The sequence below is a fragment of the Dama dama genome, chromosome 15, assembly GCF_033118175.1.
Source record: "Dama dama isolate Ldn47 chromosome 15, ASM3311817v1, whole genome shotgun sequence".
Classification (NCBI taxonomy): Eukaryota; Metazoa; Chordata; class Mammalia; order Artiodactyla; family Cervidae; genus Dama; species Dama dama.
The window spans coordinates 46,097,470-46,119,948 of record NC_083695.1 but is presented as its reverse complement, the minus strand read 5'-3'; the positions used below and the strand labels follow the sequence as shown (position 1 = coordinate 46,119,948).

The 22,479-nt window shown below is 50.7% G+C and overlaps 1 protein-coding gene across 5 annotated transcripts in view; it reads right to left on the bottom strand.

The window, feature by feature from the left end:
- Positions 1-16,422: 16,422 nt before the first annotated feature.
- WDFY4 (WDFY family member 4) overlaps positions 16,423-22,479 on the bottom strand; it is a 255,678-nt gene continuing 249,621 nt past the window's right edge. For 4 of the 5 annotated variants that reach the window (XM_061161999.1, XM_061161997.1, XM_061161998.1 and 1 more), the window contains 3 exons: positions 21,513-21,600; positions 17,906-18,017; positions 16,423-16,895 (listed from right to left, as the gene is read on the bottom strand). In XM_061161999.1, the coding sequence (XP_061017982.1) occupies positions 16,829-16,895; positions 17,906-18,017; positions 21,513-21,600 (267 nt within the window). In that variant the 3' untranslated portion in view covers positions 16,423-16,828. Of the gene's footprint in view, positions 16,896-17,905; positions 18,018-19,125; positions 19,183-21,512; positions 21,601-22,479 lie in introns of those variants that run through there. The other variant, XM_061162000.1, reaches the window with a different exon arrangement.

Below are 22,479 nucleotides of genomic sequence, written 5' to 3'. Positions count from 1 at the left end.
AGAATTACGCTGAGGGCACCACCCAAGGAGCCCACTTCCATCATATCCAGCATCCAGAATTTTAACCATGAGCTTGTGCCACAGTCTGCTTCTTACTCAGTAGGCCCCTCACAGGCCACTCACAGGACCCTCACATGGAGAGGGACCAGCTGGCTTCAGGCCTGACGTGCTCCTAAGGGAGGGACTCTTGGGTTTAGAGTAGGGACTCTGGCAGTACTGAGCCACTCTTGCGGAAGCCGCTCTGGTAGAATTAGCACATGTGAGCACCCTGTCACATGGATGTTGGAGGGAGCCTTTTTGTGCTGGCTGGCTCTGAAGTTTAGGCTGGCTTCCACATGGAATATGCTGTCTTTCCAGTATCCCTGACCCAACACACCCTGACCCAATATCCTTGGTCAGGAGGGAGCCTGTTATAAGATAAGACAGCCACGTGGTGGGGATGTTGATGTTCCCCCTCACCCAGCATAACCCCCGCAGCCCACCCCAAACATCAGACAGAAGCTATTCACTGGGTTGGGAAACAAAGAATTTCATGTTTTAGAGGAAGGATCTGCCTTCAGCCTGGATGTGTTAAGCTCTGGGGAGTGTCCAGATGGATTGGATAGATTGGTGTTCCCTAAACTTTAACATGCGCATGCATCACCTGGATCATGGTAAACAGTGGCGCATGTTCAGGAAGCCTGGGAGGGGCCTGGGTGTCTGTGTTCCTAACAAGTTCCCAGGGGATGCCCATGCTTCTGGTTCCTGGGACTGTTGGGAAATGCAGATCTGGAACCCCTGGGGAGATGCTGGGAGTGGCCTCAGAATAGAAGTCACAGCTGAAGCCCTAACAGTGAGCTAACTCCCCCAAGAGAGGCATTGCAGCCAGGCTTGAGCTATGGGTGCTCCTCTGCCTGCAGGTCTGGTCCAGAAAGCAGGCGAGATGCCTGAGGGGTACCAGAGCAGAGCAAACTTCCAGAGGAGTTAGAGGGGAGCCGGGGAAAGCTGGGTCTGGGAGTTTCTGGAAGGAGAATGGGCTCAGCAGTATGTACTCTGTAGTGGTCAAGTAGAATAGAGGTTAAACCTCTGCTCATTCTGAATTAATTGCTCATTTCACATTTTTGTTTTGGGGCTTCCCTGGTGGCTCAGGCAGTAAAGAATCAGTCTGCAATGTGGGAGACATGGGTTCAGTCCCTGGGTTGGGAAGATCTCCTGGAGAAGGAAATGGCAACCCATTCCAGTATTCTTGCCTGGGAAATCCCATGGATAGAGGAGCCTGGCAGGCCCTGGTCCATGGGGTCAAAAAGAGTCAGACATGACTGAGCAACTAACAGTACACACTTTACATTTTTTTTTAAGTTTATTAAAAGATTTATTTTGCTGGGATAAACAATTCCCCGAATGCACAAGCCTAACAGACTTTGGCACTGAGTGTGTCTGCCCTGCTCAGCTGATTTTCTCCAAAACCATCAGTTACGTTCAACAGGGTGGAAGATTTGGAGCAGACTCTTAATTAATGCACAGGGTGGGGTTGGAGGGCAGCCACGGCAGCTTTCTGCTTCTTCTGTGGTCATTGATAAAAGATGACTTGGTGCCTGCTTTCTAGTAAGCACAGCTCCACTAGTTTCACACCGACTGAGTGTCTGATTGTTAAATGTTAATGTACTACATCCTATAGTTTAAATAGAATTAGAGATGTTTGCAGCTTTGGTTAAATGCACCTTGTTCTTCCACATTAAACTTTATTACAAATGTTCTCCATCAGCAAATAGGAGAAAAACTCATTAGGAGCTGGTCTGTGTGGGGGCCATGTTGAAAGAGCTGGCATCCTATTTCCATTTATTAAGGCTTTTTAACTGATGGGGTGTTGGGTGTGATTGTTTCTTGTTTACGGGTACGATTAGAATCTCAAAAGTTTATGCAGAAGTTTGCACTGTGTGTCTGGGAGACTGATGCTCTCTTTGGTTTTACTAAAGGGGTCCACCATCCTCTTTTAGAGACTCTGTACCGGGATCCTAGCTGCCAGATCTCCCAGAGCATCCTGATGAAGTTGGTCACTTTGCAGCTGGGGAAACTAAAGAGATAGGAAGGGGCCTGCTAGTTGGTGGGCAGAACCAGTTGGAAAAGAGCTCTTGACTCTCAACCCGGTGACCTCCATGCAGCCCAATTCAAAGCCCCACACCCATGGGCTCTGGCTTCAAGAAGCCTACCTGGTCCCACTCTGGCCTGAGGGGCTGGTCTTGGCCTTGCTGAGTATAAGAGCTGCCCAGCCTCGCCTTGCAAGATCTCCTCTGTCCCTGTCCTTCCTCAGTCCCTCCTGTGAATTCCTGGTTCTCAGGGATCCCAGGGTCTAAGAGGCTCATGGCTGCACGTGGCCCAGAGAGTGGCCCACTCGGAGTCATTTAAGATGTCTCTCTCTGCTCCGCTTCTCATCCTCCTGCCTCTTCCGGATTCTGTTTCTGGTTCTTCGGGTAGTCTCCTTCACTAAGAATCCCTTTCTTGTTTTGTACCTTCCGCTGTCCCCTCAGTCTCCAGAGTGACACACACATCTCAAGCTGGGTGGACCACCCCCCAAGCTATCTCTCCTGCTGCTTCCCCCCAACCCCCCCCCCATCCCCCCAGTCAGGAATCTCTGCTTCCTGCACTGCCCCTCTGGTCTCTCAGCCTCTGCCCACTGTCTTCAGCCCCATCCCTGACCTCAACTCTGCTCCAGGCCTTTGGGGATCATGGCTAAACGTGGGTTCTATCATTCTCCACACCGTGTGACACAGGTGTCCTTTCCCTGACCTATCCAGTTGCACACCCTAGGCCACCTTGTAATCACCTCTCCTTCACTCCACTCCAGGGGTGGCTTTCTCCAAGTTGCCATCTTCTCTCTGTACATGCACACCTGTGTCTTTGACTGCTCTCGAGCTGCAGCCTGAGGACTCCGCATCCACGTCTCCAACTGGACTCCTCTCCTGACTCCATGTTTACCCACCAGCTGTCCCCTTGAGCATCTCTCATACCTCTCAGAAGCCACTGTCCCATCCTGACCACAATCATGGGTGCCTTATTCCATCATGCTGTCCAGCAGTTGAGATAATTTATTTTATCATCAGAAACTGGGATGATGAATGCACAAGGGATAGCATGCATACATGCTAAGTCATGTCTGACTCTTTGCAACCCCATGGACTGTAGCCTGCCAGGCTCCTTTGTCCATGGAATTTCCTAGGCAAGAATACTGAGTGTCTGAGTGGCTTGTCATTCCCTCCAGGGGATCTTTCCAACCCAGAAATCAAACCCACGTTTCCTGCATTGCAGGCAGATTCTTTACTGCTTGAGCCATCGGAGCAGCCCCCAAGGGATGGTAGAGAGAGAGCAAAAAAGATACTCTGCAAGAAGTTCTGCACCTTCAAGTCTGTAATTCTGGAATTCTTCCCCACTTTCATCTCTGATGAAGGGGGCTTGGAGCCTGGTTACTTTTGTCTCTGGCTTGTTCTCTTGATTTTGACAGTTTGGCAATTCAGGCACATTACTTGTCCACATGGTTTATGGATATGCGAATAAAGAGACATTTTCTAGTTTATGGGTGGCTTCAGCACTGACAGCATATGAGTGGCAAGAAGGGATGTCAGGAGGGATTCATCCAGGGTTCCGGACTTTCTGAGTTAACAGACGCGGGGGGTGGGGGGAGGTGGTGGCAGTCTCCTTTCCCCCTCCCTGGCCACACCCAAGCTTCTCCACCTCTGAGATCAACCCTGGTAGTCTGCTACCAGCGCCACCTGGTGGCCTTCTCTGAGAACTTGCAGAAATACTGCCTTGGCTTACCCTTCTTGCCAGAGACCTCCCTGCCTGGTCCTTCATTCTGCCGCCTCTGCCTCTCCTTCACGTGCTCACACATGCCATTCCCATCCAAACTTGGCCCAGATGTCTCCCTTCCTCCTTTTCATCGTCTCTGTTTCTCTCCCTGCCCCTTCATTCCATTTACAAGAGATCATTTGCATGGTGTGCCACAAGGAGGCCATATGAACCGAGCAAGTACATCCAAGCCATCTCTCTAGCTTGGGTGCCAGAGTCAGGGTCAGAGCCTCCAGATGAGTTCCGTGTCTGGCCTTCTCTCTCCTCACACACAGTTTGCTTTCTTTTGCTGGTGTCCTGGCTTTTCTCACTCAGCAGTGTCAGTGTAGGGTTTAGAGTCAGAAGATCGGATCCAAAGCCCGAGCCTGATTTTTAATTGCCGTGTGTCTTTGAGAAACCATTTGAGCTCTCTGACCTTCAGTGTCCTCATGAGGAAAATAGCCAGAGGTAACAGGATTTAAAGAGACATCTGTGTGGCTTCTCCGTGTGGAATAAGTTCCCTGGGAAAAGGGCAGGGCTGGCCTTGCCACCACCAACCCTCAATGTGGGCCCTGGATGAAAGCAGGGGAGGGACAGGCCGACGGGGAGGGTATGGAGACGTGACTGCGCCCCAGGGAGGAGCCGCCCCAGAGGCCCAGGACTGGCAGTGCTCAAGCTGGGAGGTCCAGCCCCCAGGACTGGTTCTCCCATCAGCTTGTTCTCAGCTTAGCTGGGAATAAAAACATCTGCTAATATTTATCCGACCCATGTGAACACTAGACCTGGTGCAGAGAAAGCTTTCCAGAACCTTCCCTGAGCCCTGCAATCAATCTCCAGCTCCTGGTTATGCTTCCTTAGACTGCATTCCCTTCTAAGCAAAGTCACTAAATAATGCCACTAAGGGCAGGTCCCTGTTTTGTCAGCACACTGTCCCTGTGGCCTGTCACAGAGCCTGGTACCCACCTGCTTCTCATTGCTTAGAAAGGAAACAAACAGTGAAGGACTGGGGAGGTGTTTTGAAAACAAAAACAACAAAACAAACAAACATAAAACACAACCCACGTGGAAGGGATTTTTTTTTTTTCCTATAGATTTTGTTCCTCCCTGGAGGCATCCAAATCCTGCGCCTCAAACCACATCATCCAGAGCTTCCACAACTCAGCAAAAAGGCACTGCTATATTTATCCCATTGGCAGCCCCCTCTGCTAGTTTCCATCAAGGAACAGCCTGAAATAACACACTTGTCTGGGGCCGGGGGAAGGAGGGGTGACAAGGCCACAAGGGCCAGCCACTCTGGCTGTGGTCTGGCCCAGCCTGGGGAGGAAGGAGGCTTGATGGGAATACTGGGACATCTACCACCTCGGGGACCTGCAGGGCTGCCTCTTCTGTAGGACAAGAAAGAGCTGGTATATTTTCCCAGAGAAGTTCTGGGAGCAGAATGCACCCGTCTCAGAACCCGCAGCAGCATCTGAAACCCCGTCCATCGGAAGGCCACAGCTGAGGACTTGGCCTGGGGGAAACGTCCTTGACTTCCTAGGAAGACACCTGGCCTCCACGTCAGGCTAATGTATATAGAGGCTCCAACAATATTTTACTTCCTCAGATGAAATCCCAACTCTGGAGCAAGGTAGTGAGTGTAGCTTATGTTTGTAAGTTGCTTCCACTTTCCAAAGGGTGTTTCTGGTGTATTGTATTTCTTCCCCCAAACTCAACACATACGTTTTTTAGTATTTTCTTTGAGGAAGGCCCAGGAGTTGGTCTAATTTCCAGCCACTCTAGACCTTTCCTGCTACTTAGCAGAAACAGGGGTGTCTCCTGCTGCCTCTCCATACCCAATGCCCATTCATCCTTTTCCTGTTCCTTGTCCCTGTTAAGTTGCCTCTCATACCCCAATGATGCCACGTCACTGCCTGCCCTGCCGTTTGTCACATCCAGCCTGGCTCAATTCTCCTCTGAGTAATTCAGTGGGATTCTGCAGCTCACAAAAATCTTGCAACAGAGAAAAACAGAACTTTTACTGAATCCAAGTAAGACAAACGTCAAATGGATCAGAGTCATCACTCCACTTATCAGAAGTTTTGCTTTCTGCAGTTTCAGTTATCTGTGGTCAAAGTGGTCCAAAAATATTAAGTGGAAAATTCCAGAAGCAAATATTTTGTAAGTTTTAAATTGAATGCTGTCCTGAGTGGGAATAGTGTGATGAAATCCCAAACCATCCTGCTCCGTCCCACTCAGCGTGTGAATCATCCTTTAGTCCAGAGTATGCCGCCTGTTAGTCACTTAGTAGCCATTTTGGTTATTAGATGAACAGTTGCAGTATCTGTTCCGTGGTACTTGTGTTCAAGTCACCCTTGTTTTACTTAATATGGTCTCAGAGTGCCAAAGTTGTGATGCTGGCGATTGAGACACTCCAGGATTACGTGACTGGCTTACTTCACTCGTCATGAAGTCCTAAATTTTCATTCATATCATAGCGCATATCAGAATATTTTTCCTTTTTAAGGCTGAATAATAGTTTGTTGTATGTATAGATGTTTGTTTACCCACTCATCCACTTGGATTATCTCTACTTTTGGACTACTGTGAATAATGATGCTATGAATTTGGATATAAAAGCACAGACCATGCTTTCAAAGGATGCATTTTTTTTAAGAGGCTGTTCACCATTGCTCAGGACAGGGACTTATACAGTGTTGACTTATTGCTATTTATCACCTCTCTGGAGAAGTAGGCCCCTGCTACTGAGATGAAGATGCCATTGGAACTCAAGTTTCTCTTTGAGAAACATGGAAAAATTGTGATATATTAAATCAACAATAAGGGTATAATTTAGTTCTAAATTAGATATCTAATTTGTAGTTAAGAACATTCTATTTATTTACCTTAACAATTGTGAAAGGGGGTGAAGCATCTTGAATGAGAATTGGAGAAAAATTGTAATTTTTTAAAAAATAGTGGAATGTTCTATAGTCATGTTTTCAGAGTATAGTTTGATATCTGTAATGGTTCTACTTAGGTAAACGATGTGACCAATGAGGACGGACAGACTCAGGGGCCTCGTGAAGATCTCAGGCCAGTGGCGTGCTCACCACAAGCCAGCACCCGCAGAGTCTCTATTCTAGAAACCTTTGGTCTAAATCCATTTATCCAACTAGTCCAGCTGGGGCCACTCTTGTTTCTGTTCCTTGGGAAGAACTCTAAACGCATGAAGACCGACAGGCTGGGGGAGCAGCAGGACATTATAGAAAGAGCTGGAATTGTCTGAGCCCTTGTGGGTGAAGTGTAGAAGGGTTAGACACACTGGGTGACATTCTTAAAATTCTTGAGTCTTGGAACTTCCCTAGCAGTCCAATGGTTAAGACTTTGCTTTCCAATGCAGGGTGTGTAGGTTCAATCCTTGGTCAGGGAGCTGAGATTCCACATGCATTGAGCTCCAAAAACCAAAACAGAAAACAGAAACAATACTATAACAAATTCAATAAAGACTTTTTAAATATTTAAAAAACTTCTTTGGCTGCACATGATCTTAGTTGTAGCATGTGGAATCTAGCTCCTTGACCAGGGATTAAACCCAGGCTCCCTGCATTGCAAGGGAAGAGTCTTAGCCACTGGACCACCAGGGAAGTCCCCCAATGAAGAGTTTAAAGTAAATGGTCTACATTAAAAAAAGAAAAAAAATCTCGGGTCTTGAAGCATTTTCCAGCCACTTTCTTGCTGCTTTATTACTTAACCTCTCAAAGTTTCAGGTTTCTCACCTATGAAATGGAGCTGTTTCCCCCCCTGGGATAGCTAGGAGGCTTAAAGAAGCCAGGACAGGGAACGGCTAGCAGCCTCCCAGGGTGAGCTCTGTGCCCGGTAACTGAGGGACATTGCCAACCTCCTACCCAGCTTACCGCCATGCCCCTTCACTCCAGACAGCCTCAAGTCCTCCTCTGTGATGTTCTGACACTAACGGCATCCTTTAGGCCCTTTTGTCAGGATGAGACAAAATCACACCAAAAGCATCTGTGGAGAGACTGGTACACAGTAGGTGCTGAGTTGACAGGGACGGCTCTCCGGGAGCTGGTGGTGATGCTGGGTGATGGAGGCTTTCCTCGCGCTCCTTCTGTCTTCGCAGCTACCTCGGGCTTCTGGCGGGGGCTGCGGGTGGGAGTCCCCCAGCGGCCTCTGCTGAAGCGATACTAATTGTGCCAGGGAGAACGGCTCACTAGAGTGGAAAATAGTCCTCATATATCTAGCTGAAGACGATAATGACCTTTTAAATAACAGAAGCAATTTTATTTCAATACCTCAATTACTCTGAACTCTCAAATGTCAAAGTGCTCGGCACTTTCAAAATAGCTTAATATAGACATTTATAGCACTTAGACACAGCTAGTTTCTTATCTAACCTAATTATGTGTTGTACAGGAAATGGCCGAGCTCACCATCTCTATTATTTTTTACAGTGATCCCCGCGCACGGCCCTGGGCTCAGCCTGGAGTCTTGCAACTGGAATTTCTCCCTGGCCGAGGATGCGCTGTTCTGGGAGAAGGCGGGACTGGGTTTCTGCCAAGGGGCCTGACCTCAGCCAAGTTGGGAGAGGAGATTTGATGTGGGCTTCCCAGTTGGTTAATAGGCATAGCCATGTGCCTGAACTCAGGGGATAGCTTCCATGAATGTGAGATCCCTGGGCCACTGGGACTGGAAAGAATGGCTGGAAGTGGGTCACTGGGAGCTAGGGGTAGGCATTCTGCCTCCTAGGGCAAAGGCAGGAGGTACCTTCCTAGGATGTGGGTGGTGTGAGGTGAGGCCAGCGTCATCTGACCCAGGCCTGACCAGACTGGTACCATCTCTTGCCATTTTTCAGAAGGCTGTTGCCTTCTCCACTCTAGAGAGCCCAAAAGCCCCTGGCCACCCTGAGTGGCAAGCTCTTAAGATCCTCCCTTCATTTCTACTCTGACTCTGTCCCTGATATTCCTCATCACTGCTCCAAATCACAGTCACCTCCCTGCTGTGTCTTTGAGCAGCACACTTCTGCACCTGTTCATCCCCATGCTGGAATGTTCTCTCCCAGACATCGAGTGCTCACTCTCCTGCTGCTTCAGCTTCCAGATGCCTTCTTATTGGGAAGTCCATCTTGGCCCCAAGGCTTACGTTTCCCCTCCTGTACTTCCTTGCCCCTTCCTCATTTGTTTTTTTTTTTTTTTCTTTCTTCTTAAAGAGGTACCTTATTGAATTGGTGTTTCTCTTACATAACTATTGGTTGTGTCTCAAAGTAGAATGCAAGTGCCCTGCAGGCTGGGGTTTTTAGGAGTCGCTGCTCCATCTCAGTACTTTGACACACAGTAATTGATTCGTGACTAGTGTGCAGTGGGCAGTGAACGAGTGGTCGGATGGAAGGCCAGGGGAGCAGACCAGCAGGTAGGAAGGTCCAGGGAGGGCAGCTCCTGGCTCTAGCCTGCTTGAAAAGCAGGCTCTGAGGCCAGCCTCACCACTTTTTAATTATGCCAGGAACTTGGCTCAGAGAATGCATCCATTGTACATGATGTGTTTTACTGTAACTGTTTTTAATTGAAGCATAGTTGATTCACAATGTTGCATCACATACAGCTGAACATTTAACCCTCTGCCAGGAATGGGTGTAACCGGTGACATCTTATGGATTTGGAAACTGAGGCTCAGAGAGTCGTGCAAGGCTTCTTGAGCCTCTCGGCTGGGCTTGGGCAGAGCGGGGATGTGGGCCACAATCTGTCTTCCTTCAAAGCCACGTCTTGACCACAGTTCAGTGTTCCCAGATGATGGCGGCTGCGGTGAGGCTACCAGCCTGGGGAAGGTCCAGCTGTGTGTAGCCGTTGACCAGGTCTCCTGCGTCTGCCCAGCCCCTGTCCCAAGAGGGGGCCCCATGCTGGGGGCCATTGGGCAGCCCCTGCTCCCATCGCATTGCCCACTCTTTCTCTTTGCCTCTCTCATTCCTTTTTAGGCTCTGTTTCCCCATCTCCAACCCTCACTCTTTTTGTTCTCGGTCAAGGGTCTGCTGGCACCCAGGCAGAGGCAGCCTCAGCACAACACAGCAGGCGGCCCTCCGGCCCAAGCTTCGCTCCTGTCTTCCCAGTTGCAGTGATGCTCAACGCTCCGTTTATTATGTCCTTGGCAAGACACTGAGAGAAAATGTTTGTAGAACTTTAATGGGCTCCTTTCCATTCATCATTCATTCATTTATCCATTCACTCATTCATTCCTACCTTTATGGAGCACCCATGTGGGACCAGCACTCCTGATGCCCTGGGCAGCATGAGAAAAGTGAAAAAGTGAAATGTTAGTCACTTAGTCGTGTCTGATTCTTTGAGGCCCCATGGACTGTAGACCACCAGAGTCCTCTGTCCATGGAATTCTCCAGGCAAGAATATTGGAGTGGGTACCCATTCCCTTCTCCAGGGGATCTTCCCGACCCAGGGATCAAACTCGGGTTTCCTGCATTGCAGGCAGATTCTTTATTATCTGAGCCACCAGGGAAGCCCCACTCTGGGCAGTATAGAGATAAAGAAATAGGACATTATCTCCAACCTTGAGGAACTCACAGATGCTTAGAGGATTGGCTGAAAAATGGGGAATTTCAACCCAGAGTGTTGGGCTGGGAAAGAGGCAGTGTGGCATAAAAGGAACCAAGGGGCATCCCACTCTTAGGCCAATTCGTGCTTTGGGGTCCCTGCTCCCCTGCAGCAGGCCCTGGGCTTTGTACTAGCTATCAGAGGAGGCAATCAGGGACCCTTATTTTGGTGAGGGGACCACCCAGGGGGAGGCAGACAGCAAATAGAAAAGTGCTTCCTTTTTCCCAGATGATCTGACTGAGGGAGGCAGGAGCACAGAGGAGAGACAGCCACAGTTCATTCTGGAAGGACAAGGAGGGGCAGGGCAGGCCTTGTTCTAGAGCCAAGGAATGGAGGCTGAAGATAACTGAAGGGCTCAGTGAGGTTGGAGGTTCCCTGACAAGGCTCTCCTGCAGCAGCGGGGAAGGGTGTGGAGCTAGGCTCATCCTCGGCTGGGACAGGGCACTCAAACTGAGCTCCCCAAGCCTCAGTTTCACAGACGGTGAGATGTGAGCATTACATGCAGACAGGGTCTGGATCCTTTACCCTTCAGCTCCCAGGTCTCTGCAGGACGTTCCTCACTCCCCTGCCCCGTGCCCGCTGACGTCCCATCTCACAGGACAGCGCTCCTTCACAGCCTTCCTCACCAGCCATGATCTTCTCATTTTTCTTTTGTCTTCCTCCCTGAGGGGATTGTAAGCTCCCTGAGGGTAAGGACCTCATCCATCTCGTTCACCATTGTATCCTGGCACTGAGGAGAGCAGGAGCTTGATAAAGAATTATGAATAAATATGATTGAATTGGGCTTCCCAGGCGATGATAGTGGTAAAGAACCCACCTGCCAATGCAGGAGACATAAGAGAAGTGGGTTTGATTCCTGGTTTGGGAAGATCCCCTGGAGAAGAGAATGGCAAGCCACTCCAATGTTCTTGCCTGGAGAATCCATCCCATGGACAGAGGAGCCTGGTGGGCTACAGTCCATGGGGTCGCAATGAGTCGAACATGACAAGCAACTGAGCACAAATGCACGCATGACTGAATTGGAGGGTGGCCGGCAGAGGGTGTTGCCCTCAGCGACATTCTTAGTGACCCTAAGGCACTGGGCTCAGTGGGATGGTGTGGGTGCTCTTTTGCCTTGATGTAGCAAGATGGAATGTCTGTACATTTCCCAAGCCATGCATCCATCCCCAAGTGCTGGCCCAGTTGTCGTAAATTAAAACAGGTTCTGGGGCCAGTCTAATAATGTGAATGCCAGAAACAACTTGCAGAAACAAAGCAATGGGAAGAGGAGGGGGTCTGTTGCAAACTGGAAATGCTAAACCAGCCTCTTCAAGGCATTTAAATTCAAAATAACAATTAGCACTTCATGGCCCAAACCGAAGCTACCTACAGGCTCTACCTGGTCCCCCAAACCACCAGTTTGTAACTTTGCTGTGGTCTCAAGGCCTCGAAGATTACCAGTATGGAGACTGAGGGGCTGGGCGCCCCTTCCCCTAGGCTGATGGGAGTGTCACTATTGGGTTTGCTGAGGATTAAACGGGCCGGGGACACAATTGGCCAATGCCCTGGTCACTACAGGCTTCTGAAGAGCTGAGGCCTCTCATGCCAGTGGAGGTTCTGCTCCCGCTGTACCATGGACAAGGTCCCTGGGCTTCTCCAGCTTGTGGTTCAAGAGGGGTGGGAGTGCCCTGCTTTCAAGGGCTGTGTTCCTTACTGCACAGGAGCATGTCATCCACTGGGGACCCCTTTTGTTTTGTAGGAAGTTGTCTGGAAGGTGTTGCATGCCCTTAAGGTCTGATCCGTAAGGACTCCCCCTGCTCCGGCTTCACTGTATCACCTCTAGCCCCATGAGGGCGCCCCCCTCCACTGGCCCTGCTGCCTAAGCCTCTGCAAATGTTCTCAGCCTTCCTGAGCACCAGACACTCTTGGGGCATGACCCACTTCCCAGTCATTGCGGAGTTCTGTACCTCTAATGATGCTCTCCTGATAAATGGTGGGAAATGATCTTGGACAAGGGGTGTGTCTCTATCTATCAGCTTGTGGGGCAGAGACCACAGCCTGGGAAACACAGTGTTCCCTGAGATTTCAGAGATTTGGAGGAAGGAGACAATTGGGAGACTCCTTCTATTTACTAAGAAGCCATGAAGGTGCTGCAGGTGGCAGCCCATCAGACAGCAATGGAAGCAAGCATTCAGACTCAGGTCTGAATGCGTGTGCACATGCCCACACTCACTATACACACAACCCATCCCACCTGGGCATCTGTTATATACCCAGGAACTTACTAAAGCAAAACCGATTTTGGTTTAAGAGATTTGATTTCATGCTAAACAAATTTCATCAGGATTTTCATATGAAGGGTTTGTTCCTCCCCATGTGTGCCCTGCTTGGCTGCATGTTAATGTGGTCAAATCCAATCTCCGAGTTCTCTGCAGGCCCTGGAACTGGGTTCTTGGGACTCGGCTCCTGGCTGCTGCCTGAGACCGGGGGAGGCAGTTGCTGTCACACGTGACTTCCAAGGCCCTGGGTTGCTCTTAGAGCTCAGGGAACAAAGGAATGAAAGCAGAGGGCCAGCAAGGGGCGCGAGGCTCTGTCACCAGGAGTGAGAGCCAGGGAGATGCAGAGGCCCTGGAAGCTTGATTGGTGGCACAAAGAGCCCCATGTGGACCCTCCACATGCTTCCACGGTTGAATGTCAGTCTGCTCAGAAGAAGTGATTCACCTGTCACATACTGAGGACCTGTTGGGTGCATCAGGCCCTTGGGCAGGGTACCATCTTTTGTGGCCTCTAAGGGATCCAGGGAGCAGGTTGCCTAGACTTAGCAAATACAAATACGAGATGCCCAGTTAATACTTCTTTAAGTATGTATGTCCATGTGGGCCTATACCTGTCCAGATGGCCAGATGGGTGCATCCTGAGCCTCCCTGGGACCCCAGGATGTAGAACATCTTCCTGAGGGTGGACTCAGGTGCACACCCTGATCTGGTGTTTTCGCAGCCCCACAGAGAATCCTCCTTTCCTCTGTGCAATTAGAGGAATGTCTGTTGCACTGGCTCCTCTTTCCCACCTCTCAGAGGAGGTGGAGCCTTACCATGAGGGATGGGTGGGAGAGCAGCCTTTATCTGCTGGTAACAGAGCTGCGATTTTCCCAGCGCGGGAGCAGGGGCTGCTGCATGGCTGGTGGAGGTCGGCTGGGTGCTGGCTTCTCAGTGATTAAGAAGTTGTCACGGGAGGAGCTCAGCTGGGTGAGAGCTGCGCAGGTCTCAGGCTGACCTGGTGAAGGTGGGTAGAATGTGGGGGTACCCTGACCCCAGAGGCCCCTCACAAGCTACCAATTCTAACACTGCAGGGTGGGGAGCTGCGGGCAAATACCTCCAGAGTCAGCCTGTCTCTGTCTTCTCCAGAATGTCTCCAAGTGGTGACTCCAGAGCCCACATTAGCATCATTCAAGAGATTAAAAAAACAAAAAACAAAAACAGACAGACTGTGGCTTCTGCTCTAGCTGAGACCCAGCACCTGGGAGTCAGACTTGCCTTCCAGGATATTCCTGTAGCAATGCCATCCCTGCGTGAGCACATTGGCTCCAGCCTGATAAACCTCTGGGTGTGAGAGGGACTTGCTTCCTGTTGTGCTTTCTTTGTGCCTCTTTCCAGTCTGGGCAGAGGGCTTCCTGGACGGGGGCGGAATGGCTCTCTACCAGGGCCCCGGCACAAGGCTTGGCTCAGCAAGAGAAGATACCAGTGAGTGAATGAACAAGTGATGCATTGAAAGATGACATCATGTCAAGGACGAGAGGTCTGTTGTCTGCTTCATTCCACCATCGGATAAACAGATGTGATTTCAGTCTCAGGACCAGTCACCATGTGGGCACTGGAGTCTCATATTCCAGATACGGAAACTGAGGCCAAAGCTGGCAGGCAGTAGGGACCCTGGGAATGGGGCTGGGGCTCCCTGGTCCCTGGGCGCTTCTCTCAGCTGTGATCATCACTGTGTATGCCTGGTCCCAGATTCCGGTCTCTGGATGCTGAGCTGTGGTTGCATAGCTTGGCTCAGCTCTTGCTCCTAGGCCCCTCATCTCTGCTGGATTTGGGGTGTCAGCAGGGCTGCATCCATGTGGTCCTTATTTATACTTTGGCCCAATCTGCCAGTGTTCCTGGCCTCTGCCCTGGCTGTTGGGGGCCCTAGTGCTCCCCCCTGCTCTCTCCCCCTTCCTCAGGCCTCTGTCCTGGACTTCCCTCCACTATTGACAATTGTCAGGGACCCCAGGCTGGCTGCTTCTGAAATGCTGAGACCAGCTGGAGTCTCCTCCCACCCAGGTTGCCAACGACCTTCTGACTCTGGATCCCCACTCTTCCTGGGGCTTTCCTCCCTGCCCCACCCCACGTGAAGATGCAGGGAGAAGGTGACTGTCCACAAGCCAAAGAGAGAGGACTCAGAAGAAGTCAATCCTGAGGACACGCTCCTCCAGACTTCTGGCCTCCAGAACTGTGAGAAAACTTTCTGTGGTTTACGCCCCCAGCCTGCAGGGCTGGCAAGTCCTTCTGGCAGTCCTAGCAAGTGAGCCCAGCCAGACTGACATGCCCTAGAACACGAGAGATCTCTCTATAGCCTTGCCACCTCATGTCACATTTGTTTGCACAAGCATCTTAGCTCCAAGACCCCAGCAACAAGATCCACCCCTATCCTTCCATTTTTTTTCCTGTGACCTGGGGAACCAAAATGCAGAGCTCAGGAAATGCTTGTTGAATGAATGAGCCCCAGACAGCCTTTGGGCCAGCAGACCTCTCAGTCTGGGGTAAATAACATGAGCTGTGTTTTGAAACATGACAACAGCCCTTGATATTTATGACCTTGCTTGTTGGCCTTCCCGGGGAGGGTACTCTCTGCACTTCAATTTATGGTCTTCCGTTGCAGGTCCAGACTGACTAAGGCATTGCAAATGGGCTGTCTACTAATAGCACATGCAGACAGTATGGGTGGAGGCATGATCCTTGGCTCCGGGGTCAGACACATGCCCTCCTTACCCAGAGAGGGGTGTTCTGGACCTGAGCTGAGTCTCTTCCTCCATCTTTCCGTTTGCAAAGAACTCGAAGTTGATAGGTAGATCACTATTTCCTAATCATCCTTCACTCACTCACTATTTTTGACACAGTTCATACCACCATTACTTTCTTAATATTTATCTTTACATGGACTTGCTGCTCCCTGGAGGCCAGATGACCTGGACCACGAGACACTGAGTTGTTTTTCTTGTTAGCCCCAGGCCTGAGCTAAATTGGGATGGGCCACCCACCAGGGTGTCTGCAGGGCTTAGAGAAATATGGGAAGAATTGGTATTCTCTAGAAGGGAAATTGTGGGGAGGAGGGAGTTAAAGCTGAGGAGCGTTGCCACCCCAAATCCCTGGGTGCTCACCTTAGCTGGATTTCATTGAAGAGGCAGGTGAATTTCCTTTCAAGGCTTCTGGAAGGATGGAGGTGGGGAGATGTAAGAATGAGGGTGCTGCCTTCATGGTCTAATGCCTGAATCTTAAGGTGCTGGAATTTTTCAAAGGGGCTCAATACTTGCCCCCTGCCATATATTTTCAGATGGAGAAAAAGGTCACATGGCAGTCCAGATTCTCCCAGGATAAGCTGCAGCTTAAAATCAGTATGTGAACTGGGTCCCTTGACCTTGTAAAGACAGGTCCCCAGAAAAGCCTGCTAAGCCCGAGCCAAGCCAGGACCCATTGTGGCGTGCAGAGTAGGGGCAGGCACCCCAGGGAGAGTGCGTCCTCCCAGCTGACTTGCCTATACTTGCGGTGGGCAGCCATCGTGTCTATGTTCTGAGCCCAGTCATGGAAGCTGGGCCTCCTGAATGTGATCTCCTGCTCCCCAAGGTCCCCTGCACAGAGAGCAAGACCACAAGATTCCTCTGATCCCACTGAGGGAAATGAAGGGCTGAAGAACACTCCAGAAGTGGGCTGTGCATCCCTGAGGCCTTTCTGCCTTTCTAAGTGTGGAGCCACAAATACCTCAGTGGGAAAGGCTGGCAATTTTAAAATCAAGAGACCTCTTCTATTTGGAAAATAGTTGTTTTAATAAAATAACAATACCATATTTCCCACTAGTTTCCAGGAAGCAGCCCAATGTTTTTTCAGTTCAATGAGCCCTTTGAAAGGTGAGTTGTGTAATTGCGAGTGCTGGTTGGCACCCGTGAGCCACAGTCTCCAGCATGCCGCTTACGGGTCCCGATGCACATGTGTATCTGTTTTATTGATTCACATCCGTGTGTGATCCAAGGCCAAAGTTCAGGGTATGGAGCTCCAGCGGCCTGTGGCCTCCTCTTTGGGGACCTGTTGGAAGGGAGGTCCTGCGGGTTTCTTTTGCATCCCAGGTGCTGCGTCTGAGCCCTCCGCTTGGTCCTGCTGCCCGTTGGGTCACATGGCTGCCATGCCAGAGCCTCCACCGGCTCCTGCCTCCTACCCCTCCGCGGACCAGCAGAATATTCTTCCCTTCTCATCACCAACCAGGAGTTTGGTCTGGTTTCTTGGGAAGAGAACAAATAAAGAGGAATATGAGAGCAAACCTGTGCACCCTGCTTATCCCAGACTGCATTCAGGACGTTACGACACGGGGGAGGGGGTTCAGGCCAGGACCCCAGGAGAGCCTGCACTTGGCCTCTGCCTGAAGCAGGGGAGAGTCTTGTGACTCAAGGAGAGCTCTGACCTGGGAGAGTTACGGCTTCGGAAGCACTGAGGGGACGCTCCCAGATGCTGGGGCTCTGGGGAACAGGGCAAGACCCTGACATTCTCCCTTCAGCATCTTTGGGAGTATCTCCTATCCTTTGAGCTATGCAGCCAGGCCAGTAGGCAGAAGGTAGGGCAAGTTCTCCAGCAAAGGACAGAGGGCTCAGGGCCTTCTGTGCCTTCCCATACGCCCCACCCTAAGCCACCCTGCCTCAGTCTGGCCTTCCCACCACAGCAGAACTTGCGTGCCCCACTCCAGGGCAGGAGGGGAGAAGGACAGGGCTCCTGAAGATCTGGTCCCCTGAGACTAACACGCCTAGTGTTTAGAACAGGCTAATGATTCTAAGTTCCACCATCGAGTAATTGTAAAGAATAAAACAATGCTGCAAGGGTAGTATCTGACACCCGTCCATTCCACGTTGGCTTCGAGCCCTTGAAAGGCATTTTCTATAATGTAGGAAAACCATCATACCAAACGTTACAATCATCAAGGGGCCTCAGGAAAAAAGTCCCTCTTTAGGATAAAATTACAAGTCAATATACTTTTACTTTCTGGATTTCTCTATGAATTCATAGACATTCAAGAGAGTGAGAGGGAGAAAGAAAGAGCAAGAATATGTGTGTTAAGGACCATTTCCTAGGCCTAACATGGCCATCTTGCTACTGTACATGCTGGGGCCCCCTGGGTTCCTGGGTCCTTGTCGTGAGTCCACCTCCTAGGGCCCAGTGTCCTGAATACAACAGCCAGGGCTTCCTAGGGGCAGCACAGCGCCCTCTGCTGGAGGCTTGGAGCAGCCAGCTTGTTGTTACCTGGACACGGCCAGAGCTGTCACTGCATAGTTGGCCTTGCTGGGTTTCCCTGTCAAAGCCACGCTGACATCCAGTTCTCTGCAAAGGGCAAGATTCTTCTCCCATCGGTGAACTATGAGGAACGTGCAAGGGGATAGTTAGAAAACCCAAGCGGTTTAACACACATGCGTGTGTATATCCACACACAGGGCTGCAAACACATACACATATATTTATATTTGTGGTCAGCAACTTGTTAAATTGAGGGGGAAAATATATTTAATCTTGGCCTGTGCTGTTGCAAAAAGGGCCGTCCCAATTTAATTTGCAGGCTGTGATAGTTACATGTGCTGACGTGCTGCGGTATCCATTGTGTACCAAATTGGATTTGTGTATTATTGCTTTCTAAATTGCATGCCTAGTTCAGCAAAATTGTTCATCAGTGTTTACTGGCTTTATGCTTAATAAGATACCCCACAATACCTTGCTGCCAGGATGTAACGCAGCCTGTAATTGCTTAGTAAAAATAAATTACATAAAGTTGGCATTATCAACTTACCTAAATCCGCTCATGCCATGACCAATAATTAAATGCTGAGAATGTTTGTTTTCAAAAAATAGAACTCAATGATTGCTACTTCACTCATTTTAATGACTGTATATGGGGACAGATGGTGACTCCTTTGTGGAGGGTGAGGTGGAGAGACATCAGTTGGGGCCACCACTACGAGGTCACTTGGTTGCAGTCAGGGCAGTAGCGACGCAGCTGTCCCAGCTGACCGAGGGTGACAGACAGCTCTGTGCCCCAGGAAATGCACGTGTGTTTTGTGTTTGTGCATAAGTTCCCAAACCAAGCTCTTCCCAAGGACTTTTTGTGTACCGGATTGAGCCCAAATCTACGGAGTGATTCCTAAAGTGAATTGGACTCCGCTGGGTTGGTCTTGGCTGCAAACGACAAATAAATGAATTCCAGGCAGGAATTAGATGACATCTGCACACAAATGCAGCAACCCTCATATCCTCAGTACCCTCAAAGAACTCTTTTCTTGCCTCTCAAGGTATTCAAGGAATGCAATAATATACACACCAAGAGACATGCATAAATATCTGCGTGTCAGGCCGAGGACTAGTCCCCTTCCAACAAAACAGTTATAAGCAATATTATGAGGACAGCGAGCCCTCCAGTGGCTTAGGTTTGTAAACCTGCACATGGATTTGCTAACTCTAAGCAGCGGCCTCACCTGATTTTTATGACTATGTCTGTGCCCTTGTGTCATTTTATCCAATCCTCCTTTGAACTGTAACCACAAACAGAGCAATTAATTCTACTTGGCAGTGGTGACCTCAGGCTGGTTAGGACAAATAGCAGAGGAAGGAAATGGGTGTGAGGCTCCTGTCTGCCTGACACCATCAGGTAAGTCCCCTCGTGTAATCGGCGGGTGTGTTAGGGGAGAAGTCTCCTAGTAATCTGAGAAAATGATAATCATGACCCACGTTTTGTCGAGGAGATCTTTGTCTACGTTATTACTTTTCTGTCATCTGCTTCCTACAAGTTAGGAGGTACAGGAAGCACCTCTATTGACAGAGAGGGAAATTGAGGACCGAAGAGGTTGCAGAAGACAGAGCTGGGTCTAGAACTTTTGTTTCCTGATTTTCATCTTGCTTCTCATCTCACTAGGCCCCCTTCCCAATGAGCACAACCTTGTCGATCCTGAGTAGAAACCGAAAATCCACTGGCACTTCCAGAACCAATGGAATGGCTCTGAGACGCCCTTTGTCTATCTGTCCCTTCATCCACCTACCTACCCACTCAGCTAACATTCTGGCTCGGACACCCACTTATCAACCATGGGCTGAACTAATGCCTTTAGCTTATCAGAGCTCAGTAGCTTCAGAAGTGGTCAGCTGAGTCCAAGATCGAGGTGGCTTGCTCTCACACTGGTGTGCCACAGAACACTTCATGAGCAGGGGGAGAATAAGAACTCTGTTCTAGCTCTCCTCCAAGTGGGTGGAGGCAGGGGAGAGACCTTGGCCCCTGTCCTCCAAAGAAGAACTGTGAGCTCCTAAGAATGCACAGGACTCTTTTTACACTGTGATGGGCTGATTCATTGTGGTCCCAAAGGACCCTAGAGATCTTAGGACCAGTGAACTGAATCCCCAGTAGCTGTAGATTCTTGTAAGGTCACCATTCTAGGTCAGTCTAGGTTGTTGACAAGGGCATTGTCTGATGGCATTATGTTGAAGGAAGGGATTCCCATGTAGATTCTAGGACCTAGCAGGGGCTCAGCCAATGTCCACTTCTGCTTGTGTGGATGAAGAATCCATGAATCAGTGACTAAATGAATCAAGGAAGTGTGGAGCACATATTAGAAATGAACTAAAAATGGCTACTCCCTGTAGAAGACAAGCCTCCACAATCTGGAACATTCTCTCTAGTGGTTGATCATGGGTCCCGGGATGCAGAACGAACCAGAAGAACCCATGATGACAAGAGTGAGGCCATGCAGGACCCCCAGGAGTGAGGTTTGTGTTTGCGCTCATCCTGGATGGTCTGGCCCTGGCCAAGGAGCGTGCTCTGGCAGTGGGCGTATCTACTCTGGAGGCAGAAATGAGAACTATAGTAGCAGTGGCTTCGGGTCACTTCAGGCAAGTTGTTGAACTACTCCGTGCCTCAGTTCTCTTCTCACCCAGGTATCACCGCAGTATCTTCCTCATGGGGTTGCCGTGAGAAATAAGAGAACACGCGGGAGGAGTGGATGGTGGAAACTGCTCCGGGTCAGCTCTGCCCCTCACGGCTCTGTGATGGTGGCCCTGGTGGTGCTGATGCCAGAGGCCATGGTGACAGAAGTGAGAACAGATCATCTTACTCCAGGCCCAAAGGCTACCCCCCAAAGAGGGCTCTGCTGCAGAGTGGCGGTTCTTTTACTCTGCTGATACCAGCAGTCACCTGGGGACTTGTTAGATACGGGAACTCTATCCTTCTCCAATCTTTTTCTTGAGGCTAGGACCCACCTCTAAAAGTTTCATGAGCCTCCTGGGCCATGCTGATGCAGACCACCCTCAGACCTACTTTGAGGAACTTGCCGTGGTGAGTAGGGGATGCTGAGTCAGGGACAACAGGGCAGAATGGGGCTGATGGAACAACTTCCTCTCCCCGGGGAAGCAGCAAAGCCATCCCTGCTCCTGTCTGCAGCCTGGCAGTTCAGGTCAGTGGCCAGTCGGATGGACCCAGATCCTGGGCTGGGGAGTTTGGCATTTAAGAGTCACCCAGGAAGATGGATAGCATCAAGCCAAGCTCAGCTGGGTGTGGTCCCCCCCAGAGCTCGGGAACCCCTGACAACCACCACCAGCACTGTTCACATGCCCAAGGAGCCTCCCAGAGCCAGCCGGTCCCTGAAGGGTGAGGCTGGGCCTCAGTGGGGCTTCCAAACATGGATTCATACTCCACCAGCCGCTCACAGAAAACTGTGCTCCTGACCTGAGATCTGTCAATACCCCAAGAAACTCACTGTCTTCCCTGATCTCTGCAGGCCTGGCTGGAGCTGCAGCCCTCAACAGAGGAGAGAAGAGGGGAGGGAGGGCTGAGTGAGGCAAGGGTGCTCCCGGGAACCAGGAGCATAGCAGTTACCTCTGGGGCTTGGAGATGATGGAGCCCAAGGTTCCTCTGGCGCTGCCTGCCCGGGAACAGACATCTTCACATCTTCAGTCTTCCAGATCTGTCCAGAACAGAGAACATGCCATGGGCTGGGGCAACGAACCTGTCTGCAGGCTCGGGGCCCATCCTTTCCTCCACACCTGGGGGACCCTGAGGGAAGGGGCGCATGGCCCCCTTTCACTTCTGATGTTGACATATTCTCAGGATAAAAGCCTGTTTAGGCTTCAGTTTGCCTACAGTTTGGCAGCTGTAGAAGGATGTAGACGGGATGAGTTCCCTCCCCACCCCTGGGTCATAGGGCACTTAGCCTGACCCCGTATCTGCAGGGACGAGACTCAGCAGTCAGCTCAATGTCATTTTACTTAGCTAGTGCCCACTTGTCTGTCTGCCACCATTCCCAGAGGCCTCCCTTATCACTAAGCAGCACGGCTTCCCGTCCTCTATGTATGGTGCCAGGTCTGTGGTGAGTGCCCTCAGGCTGACCACACATGGCATCTCACTTGCTAAGCCTGAACTTTCTTTCCCCGCAGGACAATGAGCAACCTCCACTTGCGGGCTTCTGTGAGAGCCGCACCGGGTCTAGCCCAGCGCTGGGCCGTCCCGGGAGCTCAGTTAGTGCGCTGAGTGGACAAGGGCAGGGCGCCTGGCAGACTCACGCTCCTGCTCTGGGGGCCCATGAAGGAAATGCAGCTGCCCCCAGCCACCCCGGGCTCCTCTGACTGATGCACAGGACAGACCACGACCCACCCAGCCCTGACCCTCATGATCTCCTCGTGTTTTAGCCAGCCCAGGATGCCCTTCCCTCTGCAGAGACCCTGTGCTCCTCTAGTCCATAGATGAGGCCCTGCAAGGGGACTTCCCAGAGGGCTCTCCTCAGCGTCGTCTCTCCTGTCCACGCACCCTGACCCCTCAGCCTGCATGGCCTTCTCTGTATGCCCTG